Source organism: Aspergillus japonicus (genome assembly GCF_003184785.1).
Source record: "Aspergillus japonicus CBS 114.51 unplaced genomic scaffold BO86scaffold_25, whole genome shotgun sequence".
Taxonomy (NCBI): domain Eukaryota; kingdom Fungi; phylum Ascomycota; class Eurotiomycetes; order Eurotiales; family Aspergillaceae; genus Aspergillus; species Aspergillus japonicus.
The window spans coordinates 110,364-122,506 of NW_020291662.1; the positions used below are offsets into that span (position 1 = coordinate 110,364).

The 12,143-nt window shown below is 52.4% G+C and overlaps 4 protein-coding genes across 4 annotated transcripts; all 4 read right to left on the reverse strand.

Moving 5' to 3' along the window:
• Positions 1 to 1,000: 1,000 nt before the first annotated feature.
• Positions 1,001 to 2,410, reverse strand: BO86DRAFT_362546 (uncharacterized protein; the record flags this gene model as incomplete). The annotated part of the gene is made up of 3 exons (XM_025669923.1): positions 2,254 to 2,410; positions 1,903 to 2,195; positions 1,001 to 1,831 (listed from the first exon to the last, which is right to left on the reverse strand). Exons 1-3 carry the CDS (start codon positions 2,327 to 2,329, stop codon positions 1,001 to 1,003), a joined length of 1,200 nt encoding a protein of 399 aa, XP_025527487.1. The 5' UTR covers positions 2,330 to 2,410.
• A 682-nt stretch (positions 2,411 to 3,092) lies between these two features.
• On the reverse strand, positions 3,093 to 3,959 carry BO86DRAFT_409959 (NAD(P)-binding protein; the record flags this gene model as incomplete). The annotated part of the gene is made up of 2 exons (XM_025674452.1): positions 3,093 to 3,719; positions 3,810 to 3,959. The coding sequence occupies 2 exons, from the start codon at positions 3,957 to 3,959 to the stop codon at positions 3,207 to 3,209; spliced, it is 663 nt and encodes a 220-aa protein (XP_025527488.1). The 3' UTR covers positions 3,093 to 3,206.
• A 912-nt stretch (positions 3,960 to 4,871) lies between these two features.
• Positions 4,872 to 7,088, reverse strand: BO86DRAFT_430541 (beta-galactosidase; the record flags this gene model as incomplete). Its single annotated transcript, XM_025675709.1, has 1 exon — positions 4,872 to 7,088. One exon carries the CDS (start codon positions 7,086 to 7,088, stop codon positions 4,872 to 4,874), a length of 2,217 nt encoding a protein of 738 aa, XP_025527489.1.
• Positions 7,089 to 10,281: 3,193 nt separating this feature from the next.
• BO86DRAFT_430543 (MFS transporter) lies at positions 10,282 to 11,885 on the reverse strand (the record flags this gene model as incomplete). Its single annotated transcript, XM_025675710.1, has 1 exon — positions 10,282 to 11,885. One exon carries the CDS (start codon positions 11,883 to 11,885, stop codon positions 10,398 to 10,400), a length of 1,488 nt encoding a protein of 495 aa, XP_025527490.1. The 3' UTR covers positions 10,282 to 10,397.
• Positions 11,886 to 12,143: the final 258 nt, after the last annotated feature.

The window sequence follows — 12,143 nt, forward strand, 5'->3', positions numbered from 1 at the left end:
TTAAAGATGGTCAGAATGACCCAAGATATGCTTTAATCTGCATTCGAACATAGCCCCATCTAGCTCCTCAAAACACTAATCTTTATATGATAAGCAGCGGCGTAGAGAATAGTCTTGAGACTTGAATGGTCTAAAGATTCTGAGGAGGTAAGACTAGGAGATTAGAAAGTAAAATACTTTGCAAATCTATCCAACAGAAAGTGCGAGTATTTTTACCCTCTTTGCCACCAAGCGAGCACCCTCCGAGCTGATCCTGATAAGTGATTGCCCTACTATCTATTCATGCCATGGGCGAGCAAGCAGATACAGGCAACAAAAACATACAACAGAAGGGATTCGCTGGTGGTCACCCACCCAACTACTAACCTCCCGGCGTGTGGCTTGAGTACGGCTGAGCGGACGGGAAGCCCTATTTTCCACACCCTGTGGTCGTATGTATTGGTTTTTTGCGGGAGGCTGTCTATGATACCGCACCAAAGCTTACGGAGTGTGCAAAGATGGGGATATAGAAAGTTGCCAAACCTATCTGATTGTACGCCCCTTTTCTGTCTCAACATCAATTGTAGTACCCTTTCTCATTACATCAATATATCAACTATTTCACTTGGAAAATACGAGATCAGGAAGCAATGCTGTTAAAAAGAGAGACTACTATTTCTGCCCCCCGGAAGGGATTTCTCTACTAGTCGTTTGGACACAAGACGTCGCAGAGCAATTCCCGCTGTACATTATGATACGCAAAGCGAAACAATCCAAACAGCAGAAAGGCCTTGCCGGAATCCACTGCTCACAGTATCGTTGCACTGGCGCCTCAAAGCCATGCAAGGTTAGATCGTCTTTTCAAGTCAAATGAGCACGATGATGTATCGTACAACAAGCACCCTAGCGCAGATTAGGAACAAAGAGCGGTCGGAAGGTCGCCCCGGGGAATTGCATCCTGGCAAAGCCGCTTTTGGTAATTCGAATGGAAGAAAGCAGAGCGAGTAGCGAGTATCTTCAGCTACTCAAGAGGCATGGGTATCGGTGGCGACGAAGCAGAAATCAAAGGGGGCAAAGCGGGCGGCCGACGAAGCTTGACGAGCGCGCGTAGCCGGCAATAGCAGTCGAGGAAGAGCTCATGGAGGGGGGTCGTCTTGGAGCTGGAGACGGCGAGGACGACGCAGCGCTCGTTGATCAAGAAGGTCAGTCGGCCGTGGACGTCAGGGGAGAGGGCCATGCCGAGGGCGGTGGCCCAGAGGCTGGCTTCAGGGGCGTAGCGTAGGCGCGTGGCCGGGTCGGTGTGGGTGATGCTCGTGTTGAGGTCGCGCAGCAGGGCGGCGATCGTGTCGGGATGCCAGGGGAGGCCGGGATCTGCAAGCGTGCGCAGGAGGGTCATGGACAGCTGGCAGGTGCGGAGAAAGGCGGTCTCGCTGCTGCTCCAGGTTGAGTCGTCGGTCGTGGTGGATTGAATGACCGGGGGGCCGTTGTCGAGCAGTGTCCAGAGATGGGAGGATTCGCTGGGTTGCACGAGAGCTAGAAAGAGGTCCTGGATGTGCTCGAGGACGCGCACCAGCTGCAGTTGTAGAGTGGGGTCGACTCTCGAGCCGCTTCGGCGCAATCGGTCAAGGGCGAGGCTCGGGAGGCTGTCGGGTAGGGCTTCATCGGGGGTGAAGGGCGGCGACAGCGCGGAGTCGGTCTGGCCGAAGACGACCATGGGCAGAACCATGTTCATCTCTATCATCTCGGCCAGAATCCCATCGAATCCGAGTTGTTTGAGCCCTCCTCGCAGGGCTACCATGCGGAGGAGACCCTGTCGGTGGGCTTCGGTCGCATCCGGGTCTTTTTCAATGGACTAGACATTGACAGCATTTGAGCGGCCGCAACACTTGGCAAACATGGTCGGGTACCGGGGAAGATACGTACCCCACTTATTACCAGAAGCAGCACAGAAGCTATCGTCGCATCGTCCATCGAGCCCCCGCGGACCAGACGACAATTCAGCAGCCGAATCGCGTTGGTCTGATGGTACAGGGTGGCGTAGTTTGGGGCGGTGCCTTGCGCCCCATGCATAGCGTCCATCTCGGCCGAGGCCGTGTAAAGCGTCGCGTGGAACAAACAGGGATCGGTCAGAGCGTGGCGGATCCACGAAGACCGCAGATGATACGCAATACTATTCACCTCGACCTGTAGGGCCGCTAGCCCCATCTGCTCCTGGACTAGGGTCGGATCATAAGCTCACTGTCTGCCGCCGCAGGGTTCCTTTGGTCCACTTACAAAATCGTATTAATCCTGGGATATGGGGCCTGGGTTCGATTGGGTACGTGGGTTGCAGGTCCAGACTTCGAATCATCAATGCGGACGAGAAGAAATGCTGGGAACTCAGGCATTGTGTTCGGACCAGGTCATCGTAGGTGCAACATACATCCAGCCTCCGGGGGGTGTCAGTATGAGAACGAATGGGACGGCCGCAAGAATTGAGAACCAGGCAGTCGACGAGTTACCTTTTGCAACGCCCGCAACCGGGGTGGGTCTTGTCGCAGGATTTCTTGTGCAGCCGACATCTGCGACACGACTTGCGACCCCGGAACGAGAACACCTCAGCGGTGACTTGTGCGTGAGGAAGGAGAGCTGTGGGGACGGCGTGCAGCAGTTTGTCATGCCGGATGGGCACGATGCTGCCGTAGACCCCATTGCCTCCGTACAAGCACGGTTGAGACGATCTGAGGGCCCAAACCGTTTATCATCTTAGTTTCCATCTAGACCCAGGACTTTCTGTTTGCTTTACGATCCTCTTACTTCTGGCATCGCGAACACGCAGGCATCAGTCGGTCGCATTTCCTTTTCTTGGTCCGGCAGGAGAAGCACGACTCGGCTGTATAGTCACGATGAGGGGTTGACATGGTCACGTGGAAGGGTTGGGAGTGGAGGATTATTTTGGGGCTTTCCGGTTTTCAGCCCCTGTTGAAAGGTTCTGCGTGCAGGGAGAAAACGTCGAACTTATATTACGACACTAGGCGATTGAATACGATACGCATAATTACCCAGGGGAAGAGCCAAGGAACACGAATCCAAGCCAAGACTCCTCAGGGTGTCTAGTTCCCGGTCAGATCTCTCCCATCAGCATCACGAACATCCATTTTGGGACGAACGCGACAATATAGACAAACACAAAACACTCGCTAATGAAGAAACTGTAAGTACGTCGCAGGCACCACAAACAAACACAATCAAGCGGATGAGATCCCCGGCTTATCCCGCACATGCTCCGCCTGATCCAGGGCCGCCTGCTCGACTACCCACCGCGCCACGTCGCACCGGTTGACCCCCAACCCTAACGCACCGTCACCCACATAACCCTCCACCACCCATCCAGGCCCCTGATCCTTCAGAAACCCGACCCGAAACAACGTCCACTCTAGATCTTCAGCGTCCTCGTCGAATGCCCTTGCCACCTCGATAAGGTTCCTCCATGCGCTGTGCCCTAGGACCCGGAGCATCCCCACAAGCAGGCTGCAGGGGAGGCTAAACCGGTCCCGCGCGTGGGGGACGCTGAACGTACTCAGCGCGAGAATGCGGGAGACGTGTGCCTCGCGCATCAGCCGGAAGATGCGGCGGTAGAAGTCCGGGAACGGAGTGTCTTTTATCGTCATTCCGGACGGGCCCAGCACGGAGACGATGACTGGTTGGCCCTGGATCGCGCGACGGAGTTGGGCTTCATCTTGGAGTGTGCCTTCTAATGTCTGGTCACTTTGTAAGCTAATTCCAAGGCAGGAAAATCGAGTAAGACAAAAGCAAGAAAGGGGGGAGTCGAAACCACGTGGTTTCCTTACTGTAATCTCAGCGTTCTGGGCGTGGATCGGCAGGGTCCGACGGCCATAGATGGTAACTTTCCACCCGGTCCGGAGGGCCTCGGCCACAATCTGTTGGCCCGTGGGGCTCGATGCACCGAACACCAGCAGCGATCGTGGGTGGGATGACATCTTCTGCACGGTAGCACAAATGAAAAATGTCTATTGTGTATGTTGTTTAGTTCAGATGCGATCCATCGCCAGGATGTGCCGCGTTCTGTCCCTATTTATATCTGTTTTTCTTCCCTCTCCCCCTCCCTATGCGCTTCTCGTCGGGTCGCCCTGATCGGCAAAAGCCCGCTAGCGCCAACTGCAAGTGCATCGTCACGGCCTTGGCATTTATCTAAACCACCGACTACGTACAGTGTAGTGAGTGCACTAGCTGTTCTTCAATCCTTGTTTCCTTCGTTTCTCTCTCGTTCGCAAAGTTCGGATCAACCGTCTGATATTACATGGCAGTTGTTATTGATAAATATTGTTTATCTGATACTACATGTGGTAGATGATATCCCGAGAAACAGGAAAGATAAATACGTTCAAACTTTTCCGCCGTAAATTTTGTTTTGTAGCATCAAAGCTAAAATGACAAGACGTAGTCTCTTGATATATCTCACTAATGTAGAGCACTGCTGAGACAGATCTCTGTAAGCGATGGCGAAGTCGATGAGTAATGTATTTGTGTAGTATTTAGTGCAGTTAACAGCCACATCTCAATTGTAATTCTTATCTCTTTGACAGATTGATAAGTGAATTTAAGCAATTTGCATATTTATATCACTAAGTGTAATAGATTCAAAAACTTAATCATTGAATATTTTATCATGAGTTCTACCAATGATGATTATTTATCAGTCCTGATGATTTATATCCCTCGCTATCTGTCTAGCTGCAGCAAATACTATAAACAGAGTTTGGAGATGCTTTAATTCAAAAGTTGCATGTAAGGCTCACGAGGTACACCTCAACAGTGGATTTTCGTTTCCGTTAGTCCGGAGAGAACAGTAGTTGATATTCGCATCTACCTCGAAGATTCCGAGAGCACACTCAAGCATCCTCATTCACCAGCCTCCAAACAGCTACACCCGCCGAAGGGATCTCAGTCCCGTTATTACCTATCAACAGCCTCGCTCCTTCAATAGCAGGAACACTCGCAGATTCCAACCCGTAGTTGAAACCCCAGAGCAGAGATCCCCTCCGCGCAAACCGCAGGTTAGGTCCTAGGTCACTATCGCTGCTGACCTGGCGTCCCACGAAGTCGGTAATATTCGCCTCCTTGGCGACATCGCCCAAATATGCCAGGAGAAGATCAATAGTAGGACTGACGCCAAGGTAGTGGAAGCCGTTGCTGGCGCAGCCCGCCGGCATGCCTTCACGGTGCGGGGCAGCATACCTCAGGGTCTCGGCACTGGTGCGGTTGTCCCGCGCGCACACTACCCACTCTTCCCAGCCGGAAATGTTGAAAGTTTTGCCGGCATACGAGACTCTGTTGCCTGCGTAATCGGGTGGTGTCTCTATCCGAGTTACTTTCATCGGAAGACGGTCGCGGATCGGTCCTGTGGCGGGGGCGAGGCCGGGCAAATAGCTGAACGTTTCTGTAAGGGAGCCGGTGTGTGGCCCCAGGACGACGGGCCCGCTGTATTCAGCCAACGACTGCTCGAAGGCCTTGGGAATGATGGGCAGACTCGGCACCACAACTAATTCGTAACCTTGGATGGGCTGGTCCGGCGAGATCACGTCAACAGAAACACCCAGACGGCGGAGCGCGGAGTAGAATTTGTAGACGATGTCCAGGTAGTTGACCGCTGTACCTGTATAGCTGGTCGTGTCAGGACTCCAGGTGCCACTGTAGGGCTCGATGTCCCAGACTTGACTGGAGATATAATCGAAAACGAGAGCCACATCCGCTTGTTCTTCTTGGTATTGGTCAGTATCGAGCGCTTCCACCAACACCGGGAGATCTTCGTTCGCAAAGGCCTGCACCTCGCGAAAGCCTTCATCGGCGGCATCGTCGGAGGTAAATAAGCCGGAGAGGGTTTGCTCGGCTCCAAAGGGAACCTGACGCCAGCGGAAATAGGACACCATGTCTCCTAGATCGGCGAATGTCTCGTGTGTCCAGAGGCGTACCATCCCGCTCAAGGGCGACACCCGGTAGGGACTCCAGTTCAAGACGCCGGGTTGCATCTCCATGATGCCAAACGGGCCGGCTGTTTTGTTGTAGGCCGCACCCGCCACGCCGCGATAGAGGGCGTGATGCAGCGCCTGCCAATCGGGCAGACCACTGTAAAGATAGTCCGCCTGCTCTGTTTGGGAGAGCCACGAGAAGGTACTCGGCCCCGAAAGTGGATATTCGTCAAACGTGGCAAGATCGAGTCCCACCTCGCGGGCGAACTTGAAATGGTCGAACTCGAGAAAGCCCATCATCATGTTCGTGGTGATGAAATGTGTTGGTGCATACTGTCGCAGGATCTTCGATTGCTCCTGCGCGAACTCGATCATCATGTCCGAGCTGAATCGGTACCAGTCGAGAAGGTGGCTAGGCGGGGGGGTGTAGACTTCCATGAACGGGGGGTGAATCCCATCGAAGTTGGTATACTGGTTCGACCAAAACACACGGCCCTGGGCGGCATTGAGGGTGTCGATGGTGCCGTATTTGCCCTTCAACCATGTCCTGAACCGCTTGATAGCATTGTGATCGTAACTCTGCACGGTATCATGGCATCCAAACTCATTGTCCAGTTGCCAGCCCGCCACAGCGGAATGATTGCCATACCGTTCGGCCAGTTTCTGCGTAATCCTCTGACTCATTCGACGATAGTCAGGCGAGGACGAGCTATAGTATCGACGCGAACCGAACAGCTTGGTAGCATTGGTGTAGTCCACAAAGCTGATGTCATAATTTTGGTAGAGCCAGTCAGGCGGTGCTGCCGTTGGTGTCCCGATGATCGCTTTGAGGTGGTACCGTTGCAGCAAATGCAGCGTCTTATCCAGAAGAGTGAAATTGTACTGCCCCTCTGCAGGCTCTAAAATGGCCCAGTCAAACTCGTTGATCCGCACGAATGAGATGTTAGCATCGGACATTTGAGCGATGTCGTGTTCCCACATGTATTCTGGCCATTGCGAAGGGTAGTAGTCGACGGCCAGGTGAGGACCGTTTGTCCAACGAGTGAGGGAGGGAGCAAACGAGGGCTCTTGCTTTGATGAGGCATTGACAAGATGGGCTACTGTCAGGGCCACAATGGCCACCTTTTGAGGAAGAAGCATCTTGACACATCAGCAATGAGGGTAAAGGTTGCACAATCAGTCCTTTTGGCGGGGCCGGTCACTAGCTTAATATATGCAGCGGACCAACTTGCCAGAAAATGGACGACAAATTAACCGACTAAATTTGTCTGAATTTAGCCGAAGTGAAGTGGTTTGATCGCCTCTCCAAGGCCTCAATGGGCTACGATCCACAGGTGTTGAGATGTTGAATTGTTTACAATGTGGGGAACCCAGACCTACCCCGCATACTGTGTACTGTACTCGGTACACTTCCGACCCGTGCACTTTCCGCCGGCGAGTCGCCGACGGCACCCTCGACTTGGAGTCATGCGAACTAACTCCCTCACGACATCACCTCCAGCAAATCGATTCGCCGAGATGGTGCCTTGTCGTCAATCTGCCCTTTTCTGTGCCGTTCAAACATGGGATTTGGTGGAGCAAGTCCTGAGGCAACCTTAGCCACGGGCCGTGCGTTTTGTTCACCGATAGTAATGCTTAAATTTATATCACTGTCTGGTACAATGTATTTATTGTGGCTTTTGCTATGTTACCTGTCAAGGTTCTTGTACATGTCTTGATTGCGCTCTCTGTCTTGCAGACTGACAGGGGAGAAAATGCCGCAACAAGACAAACTCTGTATCTCATGAAACATTGTATGGATGAATGTATCCTGGCACTGTGTTGATTTGGAGGGTTTACTGAGGAAACACGGCTAAACACTGGCAGAAACAGTCAGCCTCACGACCTATTAAACGGTTAAGCAGCTCTGTTCCAGCACATACGACCACAGGGTGTGGAAAACAGGGCTTCCCGTCCGCTCAGCCGTACTTAAGCCACACGCCGGGAGGTTAGTAGTTGGGTGGGTGACCACCAGCGAATCCCTTCTGTTGTATGTTTTTTGGCTGCTTGTTCTTCTTTCACGTACCAAACCCTGAGTAGTCACATCACGCACAGAGGGAGAGGGCACTGCAGGCGTTGGTGCGCTTTCTATATGTCGGGATATATGACCCATGGTATAAAGCTGTCTGTACAGGGACGACAGCTCATAGTATGTACAGATGAGGGATAGAGGTATCGATGTCACAATACTCCCTATATGTGCGCACGATTACAGCCGTGATAGTGACTGGAGTGATTGCGTTGGGCTGTCTGGCGCAGCGGCAGCCGAGTCGGCTGCTAACAAGCCGCGCTCTTTCACAGAGGTATTCACATCACAACTGTGGTTATAAGCATAGAGAGAAAGGGCTTAAAAATGGAGGATGCAAATCTTTTCTTCTTAAACTAAGGTAGCCCGGGATACAGGTCTTGGAAAGCCGTGGATTTTTATTTGGAATACTTATCCTTTTCCGCCCCTAGTCCACAACCATAAACCTGGTCAAAGCCTGGGGCGACAAGCTCCTTCCTTGCGTTGTTTTACCCAAGTACATTCTTTCTTTGCTATAGCTTGAACTAACTACCGCACCATTTCCTGCTCCTTGTAAGTAGCTTTCCGATCATGAGACACTGTTACAGGGATACTCTACCGTTCACATGCATTGGGCATAACAGGGGATAAACAAGCCCCAGTAGCCGTATGATTGCTTTTGGATCTGTGTGTCATAGATTGCACAATGCAGAAACCAATTTGTTATATCACAAGGACCATTATGGACGCAGAACTGAGTGTCTGCCCCGCCCACGGTCGATTTCAGCCAGACGATACAATTGTGTTCACAATGATCCACTGGCCAGGAAGCCGCTATAGGGATAGCAGTTAGAAGAAATGATGCCCAACGAACATGCATGGTGTTTTGGGTCTGACGTGGTACTTTGAATAGAATTATTATCGATCTCGACCACTATGATTCAACGCCATTTAAGTAAGATTGTTCTCGGGTTGTGACGTCTATATCGGATGATTCAGACCGGGAAATGAGTATGTACCACGAGGGGTACCCATGGTACATTCTGCTTGTTTTGAGTACGTATGAAAAGAAGGGTTCGGTGGTAGCTAGTTGTTCCCTTGGTCCACTTCATTTGGTGTACTTCAACCCACCCCCTTACATTGCAAGCACTCTGACAGGCCTCATCAGACACCCCGTAATCTTTGACCTTGACCTGACGCATGAAAAGAATACGGAATGCTATCTCCCAGCAACTATAGTCTATCTTTGCGCCCGATTGCACAATCTTCGTATTCTTTTTTTGGCGAACCAATCATATTGCGGATGTGGCCCAGAAGCTATACGAGCGACTTCCTAGATGTAGGGTTTCACCGAATGACATATTCCTGGGTCTAGGAAGCTTATCTTAAGGCGGGACCGGAGAATAAGAAGATTTCAAGCTGAAATCCACCCATCTTTTGATAGCTGCCTGTACCCCTGCACTTTCGAGCTTGACCTCCCAGCCTCCCTTACATGCCTTCGACCCGTAGTCCCAACGCCCAACCACAGCAAGTCTGGCCGGCTGTAGTGGCCCTGAGTGACTGAGTGAAGGTCTGAGTCGGCAGGGGGTGGTGGATGATTAAGCTGGTAGACATACATAAATAGGATGAGTTAGGGTTGAAGCCGATATCCCCGATAAGTAACGGCTGTGACCACTGACTGTATAGGCCTGGGTAAAGAATTACACGGCTAATTAATTTATCGGGTCGAGCGGTGGGTTTCCGCCAGGTGATTTGGTAGTTGTTTGGGTGACCTCGTTCATCTCATTAACCTAGTTGAACATCATCGTCTTGTTAAGTACTTGAAGTATGCCCATCTTCTATCTTCGCTGTACTCCAGTTTGATATCACGGCGGATGCTGAAACTCCGCCGCTATCTGACCTTGGTTATTAACCTTATTTGGAGGGTCGCAGGGGGCCGATAAGATCCGATTGATTCTAGCCAGATACCACACGAACAATCCAGTATCTTTAGTATCGATCATCACTTGTCCCAAATGGGAACTTGCAGTGAGAGAAAATTTAAGGAAAAACTTCTTATCTCGAGTTTCTTGCTAGTCGAGTCCCCATTTGAGGTAAATTTCCGTCTCGTGCAATGATCTTCGTGTATGCGATAAGGCTCTTTCAACAATAATCATACTGGCTCCGATTATATTTGCTATTATGGAGCGCATACTTTCATCTAGAAATATTCTCAACAGATCTGGACAGTTGACGGCACCTGCAGTGCAACATTAATCAATAAGGTACCCATCGGACCCCGGAGGAAGGCTCAGTATTGGACAACAATCATTCCGAGAAAAATAGAAGAAAAAAACAAAAATAAGACTACTAGAAAAAATAAATTGTGATAAGTGTCGGGGCACGCTATATAGATAAGTAAGCCTCTACTTCCTCCTCAGCAAATCACGCGTCTCGGACCACTCCCTAATCCTTTTCCCCCAGAAGAACATCGCCAACGACGTAAGCATAACCCCGACGCTCACAGCCCCAAACGTCGAGAAGAAGACCAGCGTCCCACTCTCAGCCACGAAATCATTGAACACGAACGACAGCCCAAACGCAAACGCGCTCTTGGCCACCATCGCGAGCCCGAACGCATCCCCGGCCCGCTCGGCGAAGACATCGTTCGTGTACGCCACGGTCCCCGTACACCCCATCCCGACGGCAAAGTTGATGATCGCCATGAACACCCCGCACACGACGGCGTTGTCGCCACGGTGCGTCGCCGCGCCCAGCCCAAATGCCCCGACGGCCATGGCGATCGTCGCGGGGAACAGAACCGGGAGCCGGTACTCCGGCTCGTATACTCCGTTTTGACTGCGCCTGGCCATCAGGCGGCTGCTCAAATCGCACAGCGACCCGCCTAGCACGGTGCCCACGGCGGACCCGATGAGCGGGGCGATGCCCGTGAGATTGCCCACCGCGACGGTGGACAGAGACCACGGGGCGGCGGTGAAGATCTGCGAGGCCACCGCGCCGAGGAGGATGGTCCAGGTGAACGTGACGGACCATAGGATGCAGCCCCAGATGACGATAGGGTCGAAGAGGAGGGCCAGGGGCTCGATAAGCGTGAAGATAAGGTTGCCTCGTTTCTCTGCGACGGGGAGCGGAGTTGTGACTCGTGAAGGGTTGAGCTTCTCTTCTGCGTCGAGGCTGGTGGTTTCGGACTTGGTGTCTGGGTTTTTTTCCGGGTCGGATGTTGTAGTGATGGTCGTGGTGATGGTGGTGGCGGTTATGGCACGGGGAAAGGTGGTTTCGGGAAAGCATAGGATGATGGCCACCAGGAGAACACCGAAGAGGATAGCTTGTAGCCAGAAGGCCCAGCGCCAGGAGAGCGCCGTGATAACGTATCCGCTGATGACCGGGGTGAGGTTGACCGAGACGATGACGGCAAAGTTCCACTGGCCGACGCGGCGGCCACGCTCGGTGATGGCGAAGACATCGTTGATGGAGGCCGTGCCCGCAAGGGCGAAGAAGCCACCCATCCCCAGTCCTTGGAACACACGGGACGCAATAAGCGAAGTGTAGGATTTTGCTGCTGCAGCCCAGCAGCACGAGGTGAGCACCAGAAGGGTGGTAAACAGGTAGACGGGCCGCTTGCCGAAATAGTTGGCAAAGGAGGAACAGGCGTAGGCGCTGACACCGAGGGCCATGACTAGACTTCCATTCAGCAGGGTCACGCTGGTGAGGTCGACCTGGAGATCGGCGGCGACAACAGCGAAGCCGGGGACGAGCAGGGGGCCCAAGGAACCGGTCGCACAGGAGCCCAGGATAATGGTAGCAAAGAGCAGTTCCTTGCGCAGGCGGCTCCAGGTTAATGGATCCGTGGAGGAGACCGATGGTCGCGAGAGTCGCTGGAGTAGGTGCAGCATTTTGAAAGACTTTGCATGGAGAAGGGTAGGAAGGCAAGGAAAAGGCCTGCTTTTGAGATGTACTCGGTAATATAGGTTGCCAGTCTCATACGGGGATGCAGTGGCAATAGGGCAGATAAGCTATCAGTTACGTTATTATCACGGCGGAAGGCTTGCTTCCGCTGCCCTCAACCCCCAGAGCATCGATAGGATGGAGTTCAAATATCAAGATTGGCCATGACAATGGGTTTCGCATTTAAGCAGCCACCAAGCACTAGC